Source organism: Homalodisca vitripennis, chromosome X (genome assembly GCF_021130785.1).
Source record: "Homalodisca vitripennis isolate AUS2020 chromosome X, UT_GWSS_2.1, whole genome shotgun sequence".
In the NCBI taxonomy this organism is placed as follows: domain Eukaryota; kingdom Metazoa; phylum Arthropoda; class Insecta; order Hemiptera; family Cicadellidae; genus Homalodisca; species Homalodisca vitripennis.
Window position 1 is genome coordinate 90,494,775 of NC_060215.1, and position 27,285 is coordinate 90,522,059.

A 27,285-nucleotide genomic window follows, 5' to 3' on the forward strand; every position below is an offset into this window, starting at 1 on the left:
CCCTGATATGACTCCCTTTAGCATCTCTTTTGTTGGTCTTTGATAGCACATGCGTCGGATTTCTCGGGGGGCGGACCGGAACTGCTTGCTGTTTTTCAGGAAGGAGGGCCCCTACTACTTCAAGGCGAAAGTCATACAAACTAAGATTTGAGTCCTCATTGGCAAAATTATGAAGTTTATATGCATTGACCATTAGCATCTGGATAAAGTGTATGAACACTTTCTTGTACCACCTCAATGACTTGTGTTCCATTGGGTAATAAGACATGAGTTGGTCATTTCTGTCTACCCCTTTCATATTTGCATTGTACTGCAATATTGGCAAGGGCTTTTCTCTCTGTACTTGCCTTCTTTTGGTCGATACTGCCATTGTATTTTCAAACTCTGTTGAGAGGTATGCAACAACTCTTCGGTCCTTCCATTTTGCTACCATTACCCCTTCCGCATATGCTGCGATTGTCTCTCCTTTCTTTAGTTTTGCATTCTTCACCTCGTGTGGTAAATATTTTCTATCAAGCCGCAATGTACCAGTGCAGTACGTTTTCTGAGACAGAAGTTCTGATGCCAGAGGAAAACTGTTATAGTAGTTATCCATAAAGAGAGCATGGCCATTGTTTAGTTTTCCCCTCATTAGATGAAGTACTACTTTTGTCGCATGTCCATGGCCTGATAGCTCACCATCCGAGCCTGTGTAGATTGTCAATCTTAATGCTAATCCATGGGGCTCACATAGAGAATATACCTTGATCCCGTACTTATGACGTTTTCCTTTGATATACTGTCGGAAAACGAGTCTTCCTCTCCAGAGGATCATGCCTTCGTCAAGGGAAAGCTCTCGGCAAGGATAATACAAGGCATCCATCTTGGAATTAAAATAGTCTATCAGTAGTCTAACTTTATATAGTCCGTCGTCAGTACTCTTGGCATTGTCTGCAAAATGGAGGCACCTTAGAATAAGCAGAAATCGGTCACGGCTCATCTGCTCTCTTACCACACCAAAATTAAAAAATCGGCTTGTTTTCCAGTAGTCGTTTATCCTATTTACACGTACAGTGCCCATGTGAAAAAGAATTCCGATAAATATCTTTAGTTCTTGCACAGTGAGATCTTTGCGCCAGTTGTTGATGCGGGATTTGGGCTGCAGATTTGGTCTAAAAAATACTTCTCTGGCATATCTATTTGTTTCTTTCACGATGTTCTCCAAAAGAATTGTATCAAACATTAAAAAAAACCAATCGATAGGTTTGTTGTTACCTGGTACAGGAACTTTTAGCCGATTTTCCTCCGTAAAGGGAAACTCACGCAGACCTGCAGTGTTAGGAGACCAAACTGGGTTATAGACTCTGGTTTTGTCCTCAGCGTCTGAGTTATCGCTATTTTCACCTGCACTTGTTTCGTCAGTATCATTTCCAAAGTCACTGTTATCAGAATTATTATCAGTGTCAATATTTCTGGAAGTGGATGCCATTCTAACAAAATACCAACACTCAGTCAGGGCACAAAATACGAGAAAAACAGTTATACAATGTTGCACAACCTGGCCCGGCTCACGCTCCCCCTCCCTACAGCGCACTGAAAGTCCCGCTAAAACTCCATACAGACCTAACCTAATTGAAGTTTGTTCATTCACACTGTATCTATTTTTATTCACTAATAACTGTACAATAATCACAACACACAGTCAAAACATACACTAGGATTACACACACATAGATTGAATTTTAAAATGTCCAATGCGAAAACTGTAATTTTTTTGCAGTACTATAATGGCTACGCACCACGCTGACAAAAATTCACCGTCTCTGAGCAAAAGCTGAGCTCGCACTGGCTACAACGAACAGAGTAGTAGAGGAGGCCGGATCCGGCCGCTCCGCACTGGCGCGGCCGGATCCGACCGCGCCGCATTGAGTGTGTTAAGATGTTTACAAGTTACCAATGTTAGTTAGTTAACAGCCTATTAATAAGTTTAACATTACTACTTCTAAGTAGCTTATTTCTAAAGCCTTTTACAATACAGATGAATTTTTAAATTCTTATTGTTTAGATATTTTAAACTAGTTTTAGTACTTTTATGTACCAATGACGAAACCTATTGTTATAGAAATATTATTTAATGGTGAATAAGATCTGATTCTGATTCTAGGTCATTTGTAATCCGATTAATCAGTTCTTGGCACTCTTCCAGTAGGTGTTGTCTCTAGTCACTTAACAACACTTTTGGAACGAATTTTGCGGACACTTAATGCATGTTCAGATTTTAAATTAAAATTGACTGAACGGCATAGAAACTTAAATTAAGTTCACAGCCATCTCACTAATTGTAAGTCTACAATCAGAGCGAACTAAGTCGTGAAGTTTCACAACACTCTCATTCGTTTTTGAGGTGGAAGGACGGCCGGGCCGTGGTTAATCTTCAAATGATTCCATTTTTTAAATCGGTTGAACCAGACATAAACATTTTACTGGCGGACACAGTTATCTCCAAAAGCTGTTTTTAATATTTTGTAAGTCTCAGAAGCTGATTTCCCGGTTTTAAAACAAAATTTCACACAAACTCGTTGCTCTGTTTTTACGTCCATTTTAACGCAGACAGAATCCGGCAACAAGCACTAACAGACCCACACTCAACCAGCTGCCACAACAAACTGAATAAATAAAACACAGTTTCCTGTCAGAGGACGTTCGAGGACAAGGCAATGACTCACTCCCCACCCTCCGTGTACCTGCCTACCAAACCAGTAAGCAGTAGCGGATCCATTCTTAAAACTTTCCAATCACACCTTGTATGTTTATATTACATGGACAAAAAAACAGAACAGGTTGGCACAAATATTTGAAATAATTAAAGTTGACACACATATTAAGGTTTAATTAAAGTGATCAACTAACATATCAGTAGTATAGTAGGCTTTTATCCAAATTCAGTTCTTTGATAGCTTCATGATAATGTTTCTCATAGCGACTTTAGAAAAAAATTGGGATTTGATTAAACAACTTTATGCCCATGTACATTGGACTCCTTTCAAACAAATATAAATTATAAATTGGAATATTGAACAAATTAATTTGATGAGTATTGTGTGAATATTGAGTATTAAAACTTAGGTAGTAACTTTGGATTTTATAAACAGATTTTAAAATGTTACATATATACAAAGATGATAGTGTAAAAATGTTTAACTTCCGGGACAGTGAATGACAGGTCATCCTCATCCTGTAATCAGCTCCCAACTCACTTTTGTTTAAATTAAGGAAGGTTCCCCAAACATTAACGCCATATGTCAAAATGGATTGTATGTGAGCATTATAAACTACTTTTTATATATCAATTGATACTGTATTAAGTTAAACATTAAGCGTAAATCTAAAATTACTTAATTTATTTAATAATTGACCTACACGTAAATTCCAATTCAAGTTTTCATCAATGTTTAGTCCTAAAAATTTACCGAGTGTTAACTGTTTCACACTTCTTCTGACTTAAATTAATATCAGCATTTTTCCTAGCCTTAAAATGTATTATACTAGATTTTTATTTGTTCAGAACAAGGCCATTATTATAAAACCAATTTGTACGCTCTTCTAATTTATTATTAATAAATAATCTCAGATTTGTTAAGGAATTTTCTGTTATGAGAACGTCAGTGTCATCTGGAAATAAGGTGAAGCACCTTTCAATTTCATCTGGAAGATCATTTATATAAATCAGAAAAAGGGTAGGACCTACAATGAAGCCTTGTGGATTACCATATACAAACTTTTGCCATTTTTATTTAAACTTAATATAATTTTCGGTTATAATTGTTCTTTGAAACCTATTTGATAAATAAAATTCAAATATACTTAAAGGTTTGTTTTTTATTCAAACAACACTCAGCTTCTGTAACATGAGTTTGTGGTCAAAAAAGTCAAAAGCGTTTGGACAGATCGCAGAAGACTCCAGCTGTCAACAGTGATCTATTACTTTTAAAAGTCACAAACAAAAAACACAGCAAAAGTCAGAACTAGGACAAGCATAATACAGAACTTAGTTAGTGCTAAATGGGAAGCCAATGCAATAGCTTTGCACACATCTGTCTTGTCCCTAGTATATTTCACTGCTGAGTACTGCACTCCCGTGTAGTTAAATAATGCCAATGTGAAAGAGATTGATTGATGTTCAATTACTTAGTGCTATGAGAACAATTAGTAATTCTCTAAAGCCAACTCCATTGCCATGGTTCCCTGTAATACAACTTCTCCTAAAATAAGACCTTGAGTCCCTACTAAGAGAATTAATGTGGTATATTATATCTGCACCACATCTATCTATCATGCAAGATCCCTTACTACAAGAGAAAAGACTCAGGTTTCACATACCACCTCTCAAAAGATCATAACAATCTGTTTACTAAACTGCATCTATAATATTATTGGACGCGAAAAGGAAATTTTTCAGGCTTTGTTGAGGTTCTCTTTGAAGTGCACAGGAGTCAGTATTGAGTCCACTGTTGTTTTTGATAATATTTAAATCTTAATCTCAATGTAAATGTTAAATATAAAACAATAATATGCACTGACGATGTAACATTTATGATCCCCAGTAAAATTCCTGCAACTATTCTGGTGAATGAGGTTGAAAAATGGTACAGAGCCAATATGCTTTATTTAAACATTAAAAACACCCAGCAAATTAATTTTTCACTGAAAGATTCCACACACGATGCACATGTAGTTCTTGTGTAAAACTACTTGGTGTATTTATTGATACTAAGTTAGCATGGCATACTCAGGTTGAGTTTATGTTGAAGAGATTAAATAGTCATATATTTGATGAGGCATCCTAAACCACTCATATCCAACTACCTGAAAATGGTGTATTTTGCACTATTTCAGAGTATTTTTACATATGGCCTCCTTTTATGCAGTATTGCAAGTGGCATGGACAGTATATTTCTTATTCAGAAGAAAGCTTGTCAGATTGTTTGCTGGAGCCAACTACAGATCACACTGTAGACTTTTGTTTGTTCAAGAGAGTGTTTTAACAATTGTAAATATGTACATTTTCCTTTGCTTCCATCATGTCAAAGTCAAACTACCGCATTTAACGCTAAAAACTCAAGTGCATAGCACAAGAAAAAACTAAAATTTTTAGACCTTTCTCTAAGCTAGCTAAAGTAGCCAACTAAGGCTATGAGTATAACAATTTTAAATAGGTTGCCTGTGAGTGCTCAGCACGCGGATTGTTGCTTGCTAACCCTTTTTATAAATTAAATAAATTCTTTGAGGTAGATACAATAAACATAAATTTCTCCGATGTTAAGCTAATATATCTAAATTAAACAAGCTACGTATACCTTTTTTAGTTGGTTCTGTAGTTCTAATTTATGCTTAACTTAGTATAGCCTGACTTGAGATTTATGCATGATATGTTTTACTTTGCATGCTTATCAGAATAAGAATAAGAATACGTTTACTGTCATAAAGCTTACATGAGCATCGACACAAGTCATGTATAAAATATGAAAACTAGCATAAGTCCAGACAAGGAAAATTTGGTACCCAAAACATGGTATCTTCTCTTATAGCACATGCATGTTTTTATTGATGACGAGATTTAATGCATTGTTATATATCATATTGTATTACTGGCTCATGAGGGGTTAGCTTTGAAATTTAAATTTTTGTGAAGGTTCAAAAAGGAAAAGAAAATCTTCTGAAATAAATAAAGTTCAAATTAAAATAAAACTTCTTCTTGAAAATAATTACTGGTTTTAAAATTAAAATTAAAACTTATTGATAACTTTTAAATTCAAACTTGTAATATATTCGTCACTCCAAAAATGTACAAAGTTCTTACAGCTTGTCTTTTATTCAATTTTCAAAATTCAAAACTTTCACACTCTAATCTGATCTGGCAATTCTTCATTTCAATTTATCTTCAAAATTCAATTTTATTTTGTTACTAATTTTCTTTACTTTACTTTAAATATTACTTCTTTTCAGTGTTAGAATTTTTTTATTGCTGAAAGCATCTGTAACAACCACAAAACTCTTTTATTATTTTTACATAAAATTTTATATATATGTGCTCACTGCACCAACAAGTTTTATATTGCACAGATCAAAAGGACAAGTTCCTAAATTCCCCTTAAATTTAGTTTTTACAATATTTATTTCCCCAAAATTATTCAAAATAACTAAGAATGAATATTGACTGGACTCCAGTTAAAAAGTTCACTTACCTGCAGGTTCGATGACGATTAACAAAAAATTAACTCTAAGCACTTTCAAAGACTACTCGTTATTACTACTTCCGATCAACTGAGACGGGAGGTACGGCACGTCTACCTCACCCCACCTCTCAATTTTGTTATCAAACACTGCCATCTGCGATGCGCGCCTCGCTGATAGCAGTCTCTTTTGTACTGTCCAGTCCTTATCATTCTTCTGGGCCTACTCCTTCCACCGGTAATCCAGTTACCCCAGAATTACAATTTAATACAATCGGTACAAAATGAATAAATAAATTCTATTTTATTCTACAAATCAGGGACGAGTCTTACTTCCACAAAACCTTTTCCAATGCCAATTGGACATATGAGTGGGATATTTATTTAACCCTTTGAATGCCAGGGATCTCACTACGAGACGATGCAACAATACGCTTGAGTGCCAAGAGTCTTGCTCCGACACAGTATATACATACATATGTATTATATATATATATATATATATATATATATATATATATATACTGTTTATTTGTACTTTCATAATACATATTGGACAAATAAAACATACATGCAGCTACAATTTAAAGTAAATAAAACATTACAGTGATAAGAATACGTTAATCAAGAAAATTGGTTGGGAAAAGCAAATAAATTGCTTCTATTGAATAAAAAGTTCAGTTGGTTTAGTTAAGTTAGTTCAAGTTTTCAAATAGTCAGAGTATTATTTTTATGGTTTTCTTTTTATTCATTAAAACAGTTTTTTTTTATTTTTTTTACCAATGCTATTACAATTCTTATCACAGTCTATTTATTCCTATTGTATTTTCTAAATTAAGTGACTAATAATGTAATAAAAAGCTTTCAATTTTTCACATATATTTGCAATACGTAAGTGCTGTTATTCTAGTATGGCTACAACAAGTCATTTATTTTAAAACATAAAACAGTTTTTGTAAATGTGCTTTTTCTAACTTTCTATCACCATACATTTTAAAGTAAAAACAGTTGGGAAACCCAACATATATGACCATTGTTGTACGATAGCTTATGACTTCAGAGTTAGTGTATAAATATATTACAGCTATTGTCATTAATCAGTTATCATGTATAATGTCTCGTTATTATATGTAATGAACAAATTCAATAGTAAAAGTGATAAACTAATTACTTTAACCACTCAACACACATACACGGTAGAAGTACACCATACCATGTGTCATAACAGGCTTTGCTAAAGTTGCATGCAATATTTCAAATCTATCTCATTTCATTCTCGAGATGTCCTAGGACAGATAGATGAAGAGACAATCATACAAAAAAGAAGTCGACACAAAAATGATGCATCTAGAACTAATTTTTGTAGAGTCTACATATGAAATTTTTCTCAACATATGTTGCCACATGATACATTCAGATTTTTGTTCATTATATTAGATTTCATATCTGTGTAAAAATAAAATAAGTCTATACACCAAGTCACTACAAAGTAATATTTTCTGTGTTGGCTTTTATTAAAACTTGTTTTACCATAGTTTAGCTACATGTGTAGATATGTCACATGTCTGAATCTCTTGTGGGTGTATTGAGTTAATATTATACTGCTATTTTCTCGTTGCCTTCAGTTCATTTTTAACATATAGTGCGGACAGACAGACAGAAACAAAATTTTTCCACCCCATTGATAATAGGCTTCGTTAAAGCTCAGCCAAATAGCTCACACGATTTGGTTAAAGTTATAATATTAACAGGAAAATAATCACTTTGACCAGACATTATGAAGAATAGCTAACTCAAGTTGGGCAAAGTAATAATTTCAGATTGGTGGGGGAAATCACTTGACAGCGCCCTTGTCAAGTGGGAGAGTTAGGTTAGATTACATTGGGTTGGGTTCATTCAGTTGTTTCATGGATTATTCAGATGTTTGATACAATTGGGGAGCCTATTGATTGGTCTGAGACCAACTTGTGATAGCAAGTGTTCAAAAGCTGTTATGTGTTGCTCGATTCGAAAATTTTCCTTGCCTCTTATTCCGTACTGACGGATATTCCTGTCCTGTACCTGATGTACATCCCTGTCCTGCACCTGATGTACATCCCTGACCTATACCATCTCACATTTGAGTCAACAGAACAGGATTTCCTCAGGAATATAGAGAGACAGGATGAAGTCAGTTATCCAGGCTCTCTAGACCTCTTTTTATGACTCCCAAGGTTCAATTAAACAAAAATTCTGACAGTTTGTTTTTGAGATTTAAAATGATTTCAAGTTTGTATTTGAAACAGCTTCCCTACAAACTTAAGTTCTAAAACAAATTTGGATGTATCAGATCATAGGCCATTCTTAATGCATTTGTAGAACAAAATTTTGCAAGGTTTCACAGTACATAAATGTCTGAGGCAACCTTAGAGCAAAAGCTTTCAATGTGATTGTCCCAAGTCAGCTTTCAATCAAGGTACAGTCTAAGGAACTTAGTGGATTCAGCTTCTTCTAGAAAAATGTCATCCACCACCACCTTGCTCTTGTTGTTGCAGAAGGCGAAAGTCCATAACATTTGATTCTGAACGGTTTATTTTTAAATTGATTATAAAGAAATGATCAATGCATGAGTTAAACTCAATGAATGACTTTACTTTGAGATTGAGTTTTGATTTTGATCTGATGCAGAGTTATATCCTCAGCATATTGAATCACTTTTCCATTCTGGATGATTAGTTCAATCTGATGACGTAAATTAGGAAAAGGATTGTCCCTAATATTGTTCCTTGAAGGATACCATACGGCATTTTGACCTTGTCTGACAGAGCGTCTGCAATCTGCACACAATGCTCTATGTATTTCAAATAAGACAAGAGCCATTCGAGTGACAGTCCCCAAATACCACTTGTCTATACCTGATGCAACAATATCACGTGATACACTCAATCAAAAGCTTTGGAGTATACAAATATGTTCCTGCCTCTCCATGCCCGATTTTCAACTTGTATTTCCTAAACCTGAACTGTTCAGGATATAGAATTGTTAATAAATTGTTCAAGCTAGTTAAGATAATCTGTTAAAAAAATTTTGTTAAAAACACAGAGAATTAAATTGGGCGGTAATTGCTTGCTATGTAAAGATGGTCTTTTTTGAAAATTCAAGTGACTTTGGTCATCTTCAATGCCGAGTGAAAGACGCCTTGTGCAAATAAGAAATGAATCAATTTTATGATTGGTGTAAAAAAATGCTTGATGCACCCCTAGAATAACCATATATACTTGTTGATGTCACTGGACTTTTTTGATCTCAGACCCTGCATGATACGGGGTACCTTTACTTCACTCACAGGAAAAAGGACCATGGACGAGACAGGTTAGGTTAGGTAAAACAGGATTGTTTAGTTATTTTCTCCAGAATCAATCGTCATTACATATATACAGCTATATAGGAACTAGATAAACTGATTAACAGATTATATTAACACATAAACAGATATTTTTATTAAGCATGATTATTATTATATTACTAAGCACTTTGACCAACTTCAATCAGATAATATGTATAATGGTGAGATAAAGTGATAAATAGATTATTATTAATTACTATGACCAAAATCACTAGCTATTATATTATAATGACTGGATATATATAATATATATATATATATATATATATATATATATATATATATATATATATATATATATAGGGTGTATATTATGTCTGGAAACACCCAAATATATCCTTTAATAATTTAAATATAAATTTGAAACCTCTTACAATCGTGATAGAGATTGGGCATCTACTTTTTGGAACAATGTTTTGTTATGTCACACCAACGGGGGACGTCCTGCCGAGGGTATCGTGAATATTCTTAATGGAAGCCTATACCTTGTGATACATAATTTTAAAGGTAATAGCTTACTGAATTGAATGCCACAAACCGCATCTCAAAGGAATTATTCTATCAGAAAATAGAGCATTTTTAGTATTGAAAATTTACTGATGTTCAACAATGTAATTTTAACATGGTTCTTGCCACAAAATGTGTTACACTAATTTTTTAGCATTTTTTAAATGTTCAATTAAAATAAAATAAACAATTTATTTTTAAGCTGGTTTCATTAGTACAAATTTACCAGTTTTTATTACAATGAATAAAACTTATGAGTCACTTTCTCTGATTACTTATGAATCTGTACTTGGTGTTTTCCAGTCAGCAGGAAGGTTTAAAGAGACAAAGGTCACTAGCCTATGAGAAACATTATTGTGTTATTAATCATCTGGTCTACAGGTTTCAGTTTGTTGAGCATGGAGCTTTCACTAGACAGGTCTAAGCTTGGGAATTACAAATGGACAAAGGTCATATCATTCCTGTCGAGTTAATCAGTGTCTCTGAAGCATTGCTGTCAACAAGTTATCTAATTACAGTAGTTCAGTTTTTATTTGGCATTTTAATGGAATTGTCTGAAAGAGAACGAATTACTCTGTTGATGATGCGAGGATATGGCGATCGTCAAAGATCTTATCGGGAAGTTTGTAATTTGTTTAATGACACTTTCCCAGAAAGGAATCCCATAAGTGTTTCAACAATATCAAAAACTATTAAGCGTTTTGAAATGACAGGGAGTGTACGTAATCGGCCAAAGTCGGGTAGGATACAATCTGCAACAGATGAAGAACATGCACTAGATGTTTTGCAAACATTTATTGAAGACCCACATACATCGCTCAGAAAAGCTGCACAGCAACATGATATGCACCCTATGTCTGTGAGTAAGATTTTGAAAATTAATAAATACAAACCATTTAAAGTTCATTTAGTCCAACAGTTAAGTGAGGATAATTACGACAGAAGAGTTGAGTTTTGTGAACTTGTGATGCGCAAATGTGATGACAATAGAGATTTTCTGACCAACATACTATTTTCTGATGAGGCAACTTTTTTCCTAAATGGCAATGTTAACAGGCACAATTGCCGTTACTGGGCTAGTGAAAACCCACATTGGATTACTGAGTCCCATTCACAGCAACCACAAAAACTGAACGTATGGTGTGGAATTTTAGGTAACAAAATTGTTGGACCCTTTTTCATCAATGGAAATTTAAATGCCGAACTTTACTACAATATGCTCCAAAATGAAATAATCCCAGATATTCAAATTGCATCAGGAGAATACTTTGATAATGTATGGTTTCAGCAGGATGGTGCTCCACCCCATTATGGGAGACAGGTAAGAGAGTATTTGGATTTAAGGTTTCCTCATAAATGGATTGGCCGAAGAGGAGAAATCGAATGGCCTCCAAGATCTCCGGATTTGTCACCAATCGATTATTTCCTATGGGGTCATTTAAAATCCAATGTTTATAGAAGAAAGCCTCATAATTTGGAAGACCTAAGAAACAGGATTATAGAGGAGATTGCTTTGATAACTGAAGAAATGTTAGGCAACTCTGTCGAATCATTTTACACAAGATTGGCTCATTGTCAAACCGTAGAAGGAACACAGTTCGAACAATTGCTTTGACACCAAATGCAGGTAAAACGTTTGTTGTAAGACTTTTCTAACAGCATACATTATTTTTTATTTGTAATAAGAAATCAATAACATAAGTATTTCCATAATTGTACTGTAATAAAAACTGGCAAATTTGTGCTAATAGAACCAGCTTAAAATGAAATTTTTGTTTTATTTAATTGAACATTTAAAAAAATGCTAAAAAATTAGTGTAACACATTTTGTGGCAAGAACCATGTTAAAATTACATTGTTGAACATCAGTAAATTTTCAATACTAAAAATGCTCTATTTTCTGATAGAATAATTCCCTTGAGATGCGGTTTGTGGCATTCAATTCAGTAAGCTATTACCTTTAAAATTATGTATCACAAGGTATAGGCTTCCATTAAGAATATTCACGATACCCTCGGCAGGACGTCCCCCGTTGGTGTGACATAACAAAACATTGTTCCAAAAAGTAGATGCCCAATCTCTATCACGATTGTAAGAGGTTTCAAATTTATATTTAAATTATTAAAGGATATATTTGGGTGTTTCCAGACATAATATACACCCTGTATATATATATATATATATATATATATATAAAGAGTATATATATATATATATATATATATATATATATATATATATAAAAGAGTATATATATATAAGAGCTAGATTAATTTCTTTGGCTGCAACACATATAAATGTTGAAAATTGCTAAAAACTGGACAAAATACTTGACACTAGAGTATTTCAGCACAATCTGCATTTAGGACCTAAGTATCACCAAATATTTTCGATACAAATCTGATTTGATTATTTGTGCTAATTACCAGTTACTAGACTAAATTCACATTTAAATTAAACATTTGTACATTTTGTGCAGATTTTAAAAATGAGTTGATACTTACGATTATATACTTTTGAAGTATTTGTATTCAAACATGCAAATACAGACAAAAATATGTTATTATTTATGGTGCATTGTTTATTCATAAACAATGCATAGAAAATGTATCATGATGACTGGATATAAATGTGAAACAAACAGAATATAAAAAATAACCAAGAAAAACAAGTCCAGAAATTCAATTAAATAAATTTATCAGTATCACAGAGTGATATGGTAGTGATAAATGCAGATCTGCAAACTACCAACATGTGTAATCTACAGATATCAAACCAGGAGGTCTGTTTGATAATCCCACCAAAATAAATACAGTAACAATCAAAGAAAACAGATAAACCATCAGAGTATGGCAAAAACGTAACCTTAATAATGTATGGCTGTTGTACTCTTAGTGTTAACAACTAAATATAATTGGCTTAAATATTTGTCATAAAACTATAACAAAATTCTTTCCTAAACCTTTTAAGGTTGATGACTATAATATATGTATAATTTTTCTGTTATTACTGGGGTTATTATTAATACAAATGCTGTAAACTTGAAAACCTTCTGGTGAAACTTACAAACTTCACAAAATATTGACCTAAACACCTAAAAATATTGACTCTCAGTATGGGGGTACTTGTAACCTCTATATAATTGCTAATTAGCAATAACAATAACATATTCTACAAGTAATGTAATTTTCACATAAACTTTTATCACTTTACTTATTGAAACTTTTCCCACTTTGAGACACCTAAATTTAGTTTACGTATATGTATGTAAAAATGTAGTTAGACAATGTCTAATACTATGAATATATTATAAATATTTTAAACTATTGTGTAAACTAATGATGTTTTGGATGTTGTCTGGGAGTGTATAGTGAATCTGAGGTGGTGCTGGTTTAAAAAAGAATGTTAAAATGTACATACTAACTGTTAATACTAATGGATCAAAAAAGTGTGATTTACATGATGTGAGTTTATTTAATCCTAGGAAGGTTCTAATCACATGTTTTCGCAATATAAAAACTTGTTTTGCAGCAGCAGAAGTGCTCAGAGATACCATAGTTGATGTGAGAATAAAACATGATATAGTACAAAATTAATAAATATTTGTGACTCTCACAAGTCCTGATCTTCTGCAGCAGTAAAATTACTGTAGATAGTTAATTAGTTACAAAGTAAATCTGTGTGCTTTTCCAAGCTTAGTCTACTGTCTAAAGTTATGTCAAGGGGTTTAGCACAAACGGAATTAGTTTGTTCAAAGTTTGACAACAAACATAAAATTTGTTCAGCCTTGTCTGGATTAATTTAAGATAATTTACAAAAAACCAATAAGTTGAGGCCTCCATCATTGATGCTGTTATGTTTTCAAATGCTTTACTGAGATCTTCTACGGTGACATTAGTATTACATTTCTTTTCTAATGATTTACAATGGTCCATAAAGTTGGCATCAGTAATCAGTAATCAGCCATGTAGTAATTAACAAAAAATACTTAAAGACTGATTAAAAGTATTAAAACTTTGTTGGTATAATATGTATACTTTATCTCCACAACTAGTAAATACTTTTATGAAAAATACACCTCTTGATAGTTATGAACTAATATGAGTTGTATTTTAACACAAATTCTTACTATTTTTATAGAAAAAAATATTACAACTCCAATCAAATCAAAAGAATTTTAAAATTATCAAGTCTATTTATAATCATCCAAGTTATTTGTGATACTTACGAAGTGGTGGAGCTGGTGAATGTGGATGTTGAAACTTTGTCGGCAGTACCGTTGCCGTTCCACATCTTGTCACCGCCTGAAATAATCCTTTATTTACACTACACATAGAATAAATAGTAAAAGAAACAGTAATTATACCTCAGTATTATTTCTATATCAAGGCTATTAAGTGTTATAAACTCATTTAAATTGGGAAATGTTTGCAATAATTATTTTTAAGTTTCCATATAGGCCATCTGTTGTTTTATACTATATACACACACACACACACACACATACATATATATATATATATATATATATATATATATATATATATATACAGGGTGTTTGAAAAGTATGGGTACGGCTTAATATTTTAAAAACCATAGGAGATAACATCTATAAACTTTGCACAGTGTCATATGACTATGTAAACTATTTTTCCTTGCTATTACCATGACATGCCAACCATGGGGGGACGGCCCACAGAGGAAAACATGGAAATCTTAAATTGAAGCATGGGTCGAGTGATACCTCATTTGAAAGAGCTCACTTAGTATAGTTGAATTCCGCAAACCGCATCTCAAAAGGTTTATCCAATCAGAAATGGCGGCTTATTTTAGGTACACATTGTGAAGTACATTATGCGCTGCCATTTCTGACTGGATCGTCGTATTCTGATGCGGTAGGCGGCGTTTCACTCTACTACCCAATGTGTTTTCACTGACTTTTTTTAATTAGCAAATTATGTCATAAATTTATAACACAATAAATAAAACACAATAAATACCAATGTTTTTTAGTTTTATTTATTGTGTTATAAATTTATGACATAATTTGCTAATTAAAAAAAGTCAGTGAAAACACATTGGTTAGTAGAGTGAAACGCCGCCTACCGCATCAGAATACGACAATCCAGTCAGAAATGGCAGCGCATAATGTACTTCACAATGTGTACCTAAAACAAGCCCCCATTTCTGATTGGATAAACCTTTTGAGATGCGGTTTGCGGAATTCAACTCTACTAAGTGAGCTCTTTCAAATGAGGTATCACTCGACCCATGCTTCAATTTAAGATTTCCATGTTTTCCTCTGTGGGCCGTCCCCCCATGGTTGGCATGTCATGGTAATAGCAAGGAAAAATAGTTTACATAGCCATATGACACTGTGCAAAGTTTATAGATGTTATCTCTTATGGTTTTTAAAATATTAAGCCGTACCCATACTTTTCAAACACCCTGTATACACACACATATATATATATATACACATATATATATATACATATATATATATATATATATATATATATACACATACATACATATATACTAGTGATGGGTTGAATCCGAATCTTGAATCTTCAACAAAGACTTAGATTCGAGAATCGATCTACAGGATTCAACAGTAGAATCTGCAGAAATCCCCCAGGTTATGAATGAAATCAGCTGATTGACAGTACATACATTACTGATTACTAAAACATGTTTTTCCTGTATTTTGATAACCCCTCAATCACATGTTATTTGGTTATTTAAACATAAATGTGACAGAAGCAGAAAAATACAAAAAAATTTTATTGTAAAAAGTCTGTGGTAGCATACTTGCCCGGCACTTGAGAGATATACTCCCAGCAGAGCAAGTACTTTTTGTGATTCAATCTTTGTTGGAATTTAACCCATTGGCATGCTGCTTTTAAAATTAACACTTAGCACTGAGGAAATCCAATTTTTTTGGCCCCTCGGGTGTGGGAGTTAGCCTACTTTCCATAATCCAATTTATTTAAAATTTTGCAGGTGTGTACCTGTGGCCAATATTAAAATTATGATCTAAGTTAAACCCCCCATCACCCTCTTTAGGGGGGGCCCAATGAACCCCCTTTATAAAAATTGTCAGATTTTTACAAATTTATTTCTAAAATGTGTGTTTTGATGTCTACTTTAGGAAAAAACAACCAACAATTTTTTTACTCCCAATTCCTTGGGGGGGGGGGGGGGGGGTTAAAAACCCCTGAGAAGTCATAAAAAGGAGTGTGGGGGTTAGCCACTTCCTATAATCCATTTTTTTAGAAATGTTGCAGATGTGTACCTGTGGCCAATATTAAAATTATGATCTAAGTTAAACCCCCCTCACCCCCCTTTAGGGGGCCCAATGACCCCCCCTTTATAAAAGTTGTCAGATTTTTACAAATTTTTTTCTAAAATGTGTGTTTTGATGTCTACTTTAGGAAAAAAAACAACTAACAATTTTTTTACTCCCAATTCCTTGGGGGGGGGGGGGGGTTTAAAAACCCCTGAGAAGTCATAAAAAGGAGTGTGGGGGTTAGCCACTTCCTATAATCCATTTTTTAAGAAATTTTGCAGGTGTGTACCTGTGGCCAATATTAAAATTATGATCTAAGTTAAACCCCCCCTCACCCCCCTTTAGGGGGCCCAATGACCCCCCTTTATAAAAGTTGTCAGATTTTTACCAATTTTTTTCTAAAATGTGTGTTTTGATGTCTACTTTAGGAAAAAAACAACCGACAATTTTTTAACTCCCAATTCCTTTGGGGGGGGGGGAGTTTAAAAACCCCTGAGAAGTCATAAAAAGGAGTGTGGGGGTTAGCCACTTCCTATAATCCATTTTTTTAGAAATTTTGCAGATGTGTACCTATGGCTAATAGTAAAATGGTGATCTAAGTTTCACCCCTATACTCACCCATTTAGGGGGGCCCCTTGAACCCTTATTATAAAAGTTGTTTGATTTTTACAAAATTTTGTTAAATTTTCTACTTTCAGTAAAAAAATAATAGAAAACTTTCTAACCTCGCCAACTTACTTCATTCATCAGTAAATGGCAAAAAGTATTTTCAAAATCAGACAAATTTCATAAAAGGGATCATGGTACTGCCCTAAAGTAGGAGGAGAGTAGTGGATGATATTTAGATCATAATTTTACTATTGGCTACAGGTTGAAAAATTACAAAAAGTTGGATTATAGGATTTAGGCTAACCCCCCAAAGCCTGGTGGTTACCCTATTTTTCTTTAGTTTGGTTGTTTTTAACAATAAATTTATATAATTTGGAACTACAAGAGCTATTATCATGAAACTTTACCAAACATGTTTTATATAGATAAACATGTATACTATTCTATTGTACAAGTACATTACCTACCCTCCACCATGATAATAAAAATGTGTCCCATGGGTTAGGTTGCAAAAGTCTTTCTAAAACATCACTAATATGAAAGGATAAAGCTAAAAGTATTACAGTAGTTTACAGTATTTACAAGATATAGTACATAGGTCTACACTGACACTAGGAAGTTCTAGTAGTTTACGGATGTATGATATACTTCAAAGCACCCGTCCAAGTGCAGTGGAACGAGGCACTGCTTACACTGAATGCGGACTTCTTTCCTCAAACCATGTTTCAAACAAACACAGCATCTCTTGCTAGGGAACTCTTTATTTGCAGTTACTGGGATCGTCATTGGAAAGTGTTTTCCATGTAACCTTGTTGGATTGTGAGCAGATCTCCTGCCAGTGGAAGGCTTTGGTCTCAATTCAACTCTCTCATTCAGTTGTTCTGCCAAGTTAGTTTTGAATTCAGAAAAATGTTGCTTTTTCTTATTACTTACAGCTGAAAACACAACATGTGCATTGAATAAACACATCTCAAAGAGATAAAAAAATATTTTCCTATATCCTTTCACATATCGCCCCATTATTGGATTGTAGGAAAGTACTTGGTCATGTCTGTCAACCGCAAGCATGCCATTATTATAATCCATAATGGCCTGAGGCTTCATGATTGCTCTATGGGGTTGTTCTGGTGTTTCACGAGTATATTTTCCAGTTTTCTGAAAGTTTATGTCCTCGTGTCTTGAACTGATAACTAAGACCTCCTTTTTGTCCATCCACTTCAAAACTAACAGGCCTTCTCCACTTCGGCGTATTGCCTCACCTCTCTCTAGTTTTGTTGTTTTTATTTCTGCTGGCATGTTTTTTCTGTTTGTGCGTACTGTTCCTACAGCATAGGTGTTTTCACCCAAAAGACGACTAAAAAGAGAGGGTGAGGAATACCAATTATCTAAGTGACATATGTACCCCTTCCCTAGGTAGGGCTGCAATAATTGCACAACAATCTCCTCACTAGCCAAACTCCCTGTTGGTAAGATCTTCTTCCCAGTATAGATCTCAAAAGCCGAGCAGTAACCAGTTGTAGCTTCAAAAAGTTTGTAAAATTTTATTCCAAACCTAGCCCTCTTACTCTTATTGAATTGAATGTAGTGGAGCCTACCCCTGAATTTCATCAGGCTCTCATCAACTGAAACATTCCTGCTAGGAGTGTAGTTCTTCCTAAACTTTTCATTCCAGTAAGTCAAAATTGGCCTAATTTTTTTTAGTTTGTCAGAATCATCAGTGTGGTTATTATCAACAAAATGCAAAAATCGCATTATTGCTTGAAACCTTTTCAGGGTCATTACATTGCCAAAAATCTTGGTTTCAATTACCTTTCTGGTCGACCAATAGGCCTGGAGATTTGGTTTTTTTTACTATACTCATAATAGTGCAAAGAGTGAAAAACGTTTTGATTTCATTTGGGGTACAATCAGTCCACTTATTGTCAGATTTTAGCTGTTTTCTAGAAACATCAGCAAATTGTTGTTGAGCATATCTGTTTGTTTCCATGGCTATCATATCAAACAAATCGTCACCAGCAAAATGTGAAAAGCAGTCAATTTCAGATTCTAGTTCTTCAGGGTTTTCAATGTTTACGCCCACATTTGGGCCAAAAAATAGAATATTGAATGGTTCATTGGACTCATCTTCCCATATGTATGGTTCAGCTAAATCTAAATAGTCATTAGGTACTTCTAGTCCCAATGACCCGACTGCAACATTCTCAATAATATCGTCTAAATTATTGTTCATGCCTAAATCTACCTGGTCGAACTCCTCGTTTTAATTCCAAAGTTAAATTCGTCTGCAGAAAGCTCCACTTGATCTTCCAGAACAATGTTATCCAGGTCTATATCACTAGGAACAAAATCACTATCACTGTCACTAAGTAAAACTCCATCTTCGTTTATAATTCGATCGATTTCACTGCTGCGTAATCCTGCCATTTTGCGCCGCCAACTACGACTAACCTCCGTTGTCAAAACAATAACAAACATCAGCTGACTACAAATAAAAGGAACATGTTGTTTTACAAAGTTTAGCCAACTCAAAACATTGAATATTTCATTCAGAAGGCTATGAACAATATTCACGGACTGTTTGGTGCTGCTACCTAGGGGACAATAGGCCAACTACGTAGTCAAAGATAATGGCGGAAGCGTTCCATCACAGCGCGATTGTTCGATGTGCCACATTTCTACCGGCGGATCGCTTCCGTCACTGCATGCCAATGGGTTAATTAGACTATTGTTGTTTACAAGTACAGATGGTCAATATAGCAATTTACAATAATGTAAAAACTTCAATGTCCTCTTTGATTGTTCAGTCTTGGAACTAGTTATTTTTTCAATTGATTTTCACTTTTAGTTTATAATAGTTCCAAACAAAATACAGTTTAAAAATTTTCACAATATTTTATCAATAGATCATGATTGCAATTTCAAATATTACAATCTATTGTTGTAAGTACCAAAACAAACAAATGCTACAAGGAATACTCGTATCTAAGAAATAACACAATCTTATTAGTAGAATAACAAGACTGAATCATCTGACTTGTTACAGCAGGTGTAGTAAGAGTGAATAAATAGTAACAGAATGCATAGACATATAACAGAACATTAAAATGATCAAAGAGTTTATTATTTATGTAAATTGAACATTCCTCTTTCAATTAGTATCAATAATGATACTTTTTAAGCCTATTTTAAAAAGATAATACGATTTTCACATTTTAAAGATGCAATAACAGAAAACATAAGCCATGTTAAAAGACACAATACTGGCCACTGCCATCGAGGACACAATTAAAACACCTGATTTCAGGTGTTTGTCAGTTGCAAGGGTAAGTTCAGAGTACTAACTTTTTCTGCGGTGATCCACTTCTGTCAGATATCGGGATTGTGGAGAGAGGAAGTTTCCGCAAATTGAAGTGAAAACTGGAGGATTACTTGCATCGTCCGTTCCGTGGGGACTAACGCCAACTCCAGTGATTCTGGCGGGGCTGATGTCTCGGGAGCGGAAACCCTCACGTTGTTTGCTGTTATAGGTTGTCAGAGTGGTATAGCCACTGATACAGCATGCGAGGTTTAGATAAGATGGCTGCTTCACACCATCTGCTATTCTCTATAGACAATTTTATTGTGAATAACAACTGACCTTTTTTAAAGTATATACAACATAACAATAGTATACATTTCAAAGCTAGATTGGGTGATCTTTAATCATCATACTATAGTGAATCGATCTCTCTTTCTATACAAATATATACAGGGTGTTCATTTGAAAACTTCAAACTGATATAAAAAGACTTATAGCCCAACTATCAAAACATCTGTAAACGGGAGTGTATAGTACTAATTGGGGGAACAAACAAAAAATTATTTTCAAAATGGGGAGTTCACCTCCATGCCCCCCGTACCCAAAGCCAAAATTTTGAAATTGCAACTAATACCTTGTGACACCTCAAATTGTAGCTCATAAAAAATGCTGTATTTTGGTAAAAAAAATTTGAAATCGGCCAAGCCGTTTGGTAGCAGCAGCCGATAATGTAACACAACAATTATTAGTCTACAAACTACTGTACTACTGCTAATAACAACAAAATTACTCACTGAATACTGTTGTAAATCCTTTGTAAACTTCATATCAAATGTTCAAATTGGTAGCTATTGTTGTTGAAGCAAAAAAAATAATCGATTTTCAAATTCTTGCCTAACCTTTCTAAAAGTTTCTCTGGTTACATGTCTGCACTCAGCAGTGATCCTGTTTTCCAAGTTTTGGACACCAGTGGGATGTGTTTTGAAAACTACTTATTTCAAGTGACCCCACAAAAACAAGTCTAAGGGTGTTAAGTCTGGAGACCTTGCCGGCCACTCAATTGATCCTCTTCTACCAATCCAGTGATCCGGATAGTGTGCATCTAGCTATTGTCGCACAGGAAGAGCATAATGTGGAGGAGCTCCATCTTGTTGAAAATAAAACATATCCGCATCTAAATTTAACTGGCCTACTTCATTTACCTGGTTTTCAAGTGTTTCCACAATAAGAGGGTCAATAGTGTTTTCTAGCAAATCTAAGTACGATTCTCCATTTAAGTTTCATTCAATAATTACAGGTCCAACAATAGTGTCACCAAGTATTCCTGCCCAAACATTAATTTTTCAGGCCATTGGGTTGATCCTTTAACGAATACATATGGTCTTTTGGTCAGACCAAAATCGGCAATTGTGTTTATTAACAAAACCGTCAACATAAAATGTACATTCATTACTAAAGCAAATGTTTTACACCAAAATTTCAATGATTTCACTCATTTTTTCACAGAATTCAATCCAACGGACATAATCATCTTCATTAAGTTCATGACAATCTTTGACTTTGTAAGGATGAAATTTGTTAATTTCCAACGCTTTATGAACAGAACCAACAGATATTCCAGTTTCAACAGCAAGTTTACGAATGGGTGTACTAGGGTTTTCAACATTATGAATCACTTCAATTTGAGATAATTCGTCAACAACTCTGTTACCACACCTCTCCTTGTTATTAACTGAACCACTTTCAGTAAATTTTGTAACTAAATCTATGATGTATCTTAGTGACACATTCCTTCCAGGATTTATTGAGTTGAATGCATTAGCACACTTATTCTCTGATCCAAAGATAAAAATAATCTCCACTCTTTCTTGAAGGCTGTAAACCATTTTCCTTGTGAAGCAAGAAGTACAAAATGTACCACTTCCATTAAACAAATGAAACTGCATTCCCAAATGTTTGGTGTGTTGAAACATGACCAGAGATAGCCGCTTACCGGACCAGTCTCCAACAATAATGTACATAAGAAAGATAAAAAAATGATGAGACACTTGCTTGTCCTGTTTACTTACAAATACTGATAGAAAAATTAATAATTATGTTAATATTACACAAAACCTTTTGCTTTTTGGTAATATCATTGTATTCAGTAAGTAATGGTGTTAGAAGTACAGTAATTTGTAGACTAATAGTTGTAATGTAAGAAATTACATGATTGGCTGCTGATACCAAATGATTTGGCCGATTTTAATTTGTTTAACCAATATACAGCATTTTTTATGAGCTACAATTTGAGGTGTCACAAGGTATTAAGTTGCCATTTCAACATTTTGGCTTTGGGTACGGGGGCAACCCCCATTTTCAAAATAATTTTTTTTGTTCCCCAATTAGTACTCTACACTCCCGTTTACATAACTTTTATACTTGGGATATAACTTTTTAATATGAGTTTGAAGGTTTCAAATGAACACCCAGTATATAAATATACAAAACTATTTTTATGCATGAGGACGGGCAAACAACACTAAACAGAAAACAAGAACACAGAGCACTGTTTATAATGAATTTCCAATGTCCATAAGGAAAATTAAATACAAGATATAATATGTTATATCTAGGATCTGCTTTTTCACTAATATTAAACTTAAATTTTTTTTAAGATAAAAAGTTAAATTTCAACAGTAACCTTGTATTGATAAAATATACAGCATCAGTGCAATTTCCTCATATAATAAAATCTCAACAAATCCAATTTGACAGGAAACAGCTTGCTGAGTGAAGTCCTATAGATTTGGATTGACATATGTTGCTGGTATAGAGTAACAAATAACGCTGAATTACACAAGTATAACAAGCAAAGTGAGTGTATGAAGGGGAGTTTGATGAAGAGAATGTTAGAGTACGTGAATACTTAAAGTCTCTGATGAATTGATCTGTTGAACTACTGTTAGTTATCATCACCAATTTAATTATGATGTTGAAATTAGATTCTGAGATTTTATGTTAACTTAGGACAAGAAGCTAAGAAAACCTCTTATTTTCTCCCAGTCCTAAAAGAACCTTCGCATTTGCTTCTGGAGGAACAGGATTTTCAGGATGTGTAAGGTTGGTGGTAGGGGCTGCCTCCTGTTACAATCCCTCAAGGAGGGATACCTGGTCCTATATCTCAGTCTTGTCACTTTGGAAGAAGGAAAAACTAGCTCTGTTCCAGTCTCTTCCAGTCAAAGCACTCCCAGTGGACAGTAGTACTCCCTCAAATTTAGGCTAGCATTTAAAACTAAAGAATCTCTCCATCCACTCCAACAGTCATCCTCCACAGTTAACTAGACATACTTATCAATCCTTTCACCCCAATATCTCAATTTTGGGATGATGTGCAGTTAGTGATGTGCCGCTCCTAGACATTCAGAGGGTTGTCCAAATATAAACAGCACATCAGTTTTAGTAGTTGTGGAAATGAATGTAACAGGTGAGTACCAAAGGAGAATTCTGGGTTACTTTAAGATTAATTCAAATTACAGAATACATTTTTATTTCACATAAAGTAACTAGTTTAATTAATTTAATGAAATTAATTAAATATTTGAGTTTATACATAATTTAATTACATTGAAAATAAAAACCTAAAAAATTTAAAGAGCTGATGCTCTGTGCCATGGCCAACACAGGAGAGCCGACATATCTGGTATTTTCAGTAGTCTGTTACCAGCCTCCATACATGAATTTTCTACAAATTCCAGTTCCAATGGCCATAGTCTAAGTAAGGAATAGTTTATAATATAAACAAGAGTTTATCAAGTGTAGGACTTCACAATCCATTTATTAGACAAGATCTAACATAGATCAAGATTAACAATTAGCCTCTCTTAGCTAAACCTGAGGTAAAGTACGCCTTAAAGTTTTGATTTAATAAGTATTACTCTAGGTTATTGTGCATGTTTGAAACAAAACCTTATACAGTAGCCCTTACAATGTTCCACATTCTCTAGGACAGAATTAATATTAAAGAAAGAAGCAGCAAGACATATTATATCACCTAAATCAGGGTTTGTGGAAGATTGCACAAGAGCAAGTGCCCTTGAATACTTCAGTAACCAAAGTCCTGTAGACAGAAGAATATAATTCGCTGTCAATTATTTTGTGAATACTGATTTACATAGATTGTATACGCAAGGTTGTAAGTCATATCTCTTTTACATTGACACTTCACAATCTGTGAAAATACTGAAAATTAAATACTTCTATGAAATAAATAATACTAGTAGTTGCAGATACATTATGTGTGTATTACATTCTATATAAAAGTAATACGACAACAGACTAAAAGTCCTTCTTTTAATTGACATGTTATTAAAAAGGTGTCTGGCTCTAAGTCAGAAAGTTTAAAAGACCTGGGAGGGAACCAGAAAGACTTGCCTTAATGAAGTATTGGTAAAGTTAAACATAAGAAGTTGCAATATATAAAATTATGACTTAATATATTATCTGTTGTTGTGGAATAAAGATATTTGAGATTAGGCGTATTATTATGTGTAAATTTATCAGTGCTCCATCCAGTGAGTCTTGCTGATTCTCCATCAATTGTATCAATTCTTTTTAGTTAATCCACGACAGGAGGGTAAATATCAACAGTTTTCCCAAAATAACATGTCACAGCTATACGTTCAGTTGAACAATAGTAGCAGCTAAATGAAAACTTAGTCTAGACAAATATATGGTACTTTACCTTGTCAACAGTTCCAAAATTCACTTTTGTAGATTCTCACTACACGTTTCAGGATGAATATCCCATCATCAGATGTATAAAACCGCAGAAGTCAAAAACTTTTAAAAACCACATAATAAAACATACAATTCAATAAATAGAACATATACATGATAAATATTTTATGAAATAAATAATGGTAGGTCTACCATACAAGCGCAACCACGGACACGAACCGACCGGTTGGTAGCACAGACACTGAGGACTACAGGTTATGCCACTCCTCTTCCCCTACTTCCTGGTCCTGGTATATACTGAAGTCCAGGAGTCTGACTCGGTTCGTGTCCATGGTAGTGTGTGTGCAGTAGACCTACCATTTACATGTTTCGTAAAATATTTATTGTGTATATGTACTATTATGTAGTTTTGTGGGTTTTAAAAATTATTTGACTTCCCCTTTTTTATATACCTAACGATGGGACGTTCGTCCTGAAACATGTAGTGAAAAACTACTAAAGTGAATTTTGGAACGGTTGACTAGGTAAAATATCATATATTTGTCTAGAATTACAGCTTCGTGGTTTCTACAAAGATGGACTCATAAAACTTATTTGATACCAATATATTAACTTAAAGTAGCGTGTTATAATTTGTCCAGAACATATTCTCTAGAATATTTATTGGTACTTACAATATTGGTGTTGGAGTTATCTACTTGAGTATTGGTGTCTGTAGTTTCAGCTCTGGTGGCGTTATCTGAAACCAATACTCACTTTATTTGGCCGAATTGGCAGTTATAATATTGTACTAATACAGTTTAAATAGATTAATTTTATTCCCTGTTTTGCGGGATAATTGTTTTCTCTCCCAATGTTGTATTAATTGTTTAAAAAATTTCAGACGAATAATCTGGAGACCATAGACATTAGTGTACAGCTTTGAGTGAGTTTATGGCTGAATGTCTTCATTAGCCTATGGTCATATAATATATTATATACTCTGAAAACTTAGATGGTTATCTATTCTACTTGTCATTTGTATATAGCTAAAGAATAGTCTTGTTAGCTATATTAACAGTGAGTTTTTTACTTTGTAAGTCTCTCCACACAGCACAAATGCTATACTGCCCAAGCTCAATCACAGTAAAGCCAAAATAAACTTTATTTTGTTGTTGCAAAGATAATTTTTGTATGTGTCATGGCAAAAAGCTTAAGTCTTCTTTTAATGAAGTTTATTGTATAATAGGTAATAAGTCATCTACAAACTAATTACAAGATCTGACTTATGTATATAGAAAGAATATATAGTTACAGAAATGAATTACTGTATCTAATATGTTACAGGCAGCCAACAATCAAGCTAGAGTAGGACAATTCTAATTGTGACCAACACAATTCGCTCATCATCCTTACAGTAATACAGATCTGGCTTTTATGACTCCTGCTTTTTACCTTGCCAATGGGAACTTTACAGGCCTGAATAAAGCTCTAGAGATGACTAATAAATTTAAATAAGTAATTTACTGATGTTTCTAAAAGTAAAAACTGATATGTTTGCGTTAATATTATGATTTAATTTTATAAAATTTGTATTATAATTTTTTGTGTGTTTTTGGCAGTAATTGTAATATTACACCACGATTCCAGTTTCTACTGAACAATCTTTATCTAGTATCCTACGTGAAACAAGTTCAGTACATTTAAATAATAATATAATGTCTTTTAAAATGTATTTTAAAATGAAATTTTATGATAAAATAAAATGAAATGATAATTTTTCACTAAGTTTCAATGATCAGTATTAGAAACAAGCACGTGCCCTCTGTTTTGCTGTAGTACTCTCTCCATTAGCTAATTAAAATCGGGGGAACCGGTTTAATGAGGCAATACTGAGATAGCTTGAACATCTAGATCATACTTGTCCTTATAATTTGTTACATTATCATTATTATATGGATGCACCTAAGCAGAAAATAACTTCTTAGAAATTTAAGTGGTTGTTTCCTGATAAGGTGAACTGAGGAGATAGGTGGATAGACACCTGCATTCGGATTCCTTTTCACTGACTGCCTTTGATTTCATACTAACTCATGTATGAAATAACTAAACTGAAAAGTGCAATATTTTTATTTACATGTTATTATAATAGTGATTTTTACACGTTTATGTCAAAATGATACATTTGCTGTGAATAGCCAACACTGGATTAACTTCAATATTGGAAATAACTAACAAGACAAACAATGACAGATTGTCTGTTAAGTGTGTGCCAAGCATAAAA

General features: G+C 33.7%; 1 protein-coding gene across 2 annotated transcripts in view; it reads right to left on the reverse strand.

The window, feature by feature from the left end:
* LOC124369338 (disks large-associated protein 4-like) overlaps window positions 1–27,285 on the reverse strand; it is a 79,553-nt gene that overhangs the window by 37,079 nt on the left and 15,189 nt on the right. For both annotated transcript variants that reach the window (XM_046827307.1, XM_046827308.1), the window contains exons 3-5: window positions 25,697–25,761; window positions 20,348–20,609; window positions 14,333–14,408 (exon numbers count right to left, since the gene is read on the reverse strand). In XM_046827307.1, coding sequence (XP_046683263.1) covers window positions 14,333–14,408; window positions 20,348–20,609; window positions 25,697–25,761 — 403 coding nt within the window. The remainder of the gene's footprint in view (window positions 1–14,332; window positions 14,409–20,347; window positions 20,610–25,696; window positions 25,762–27,285) is intronic.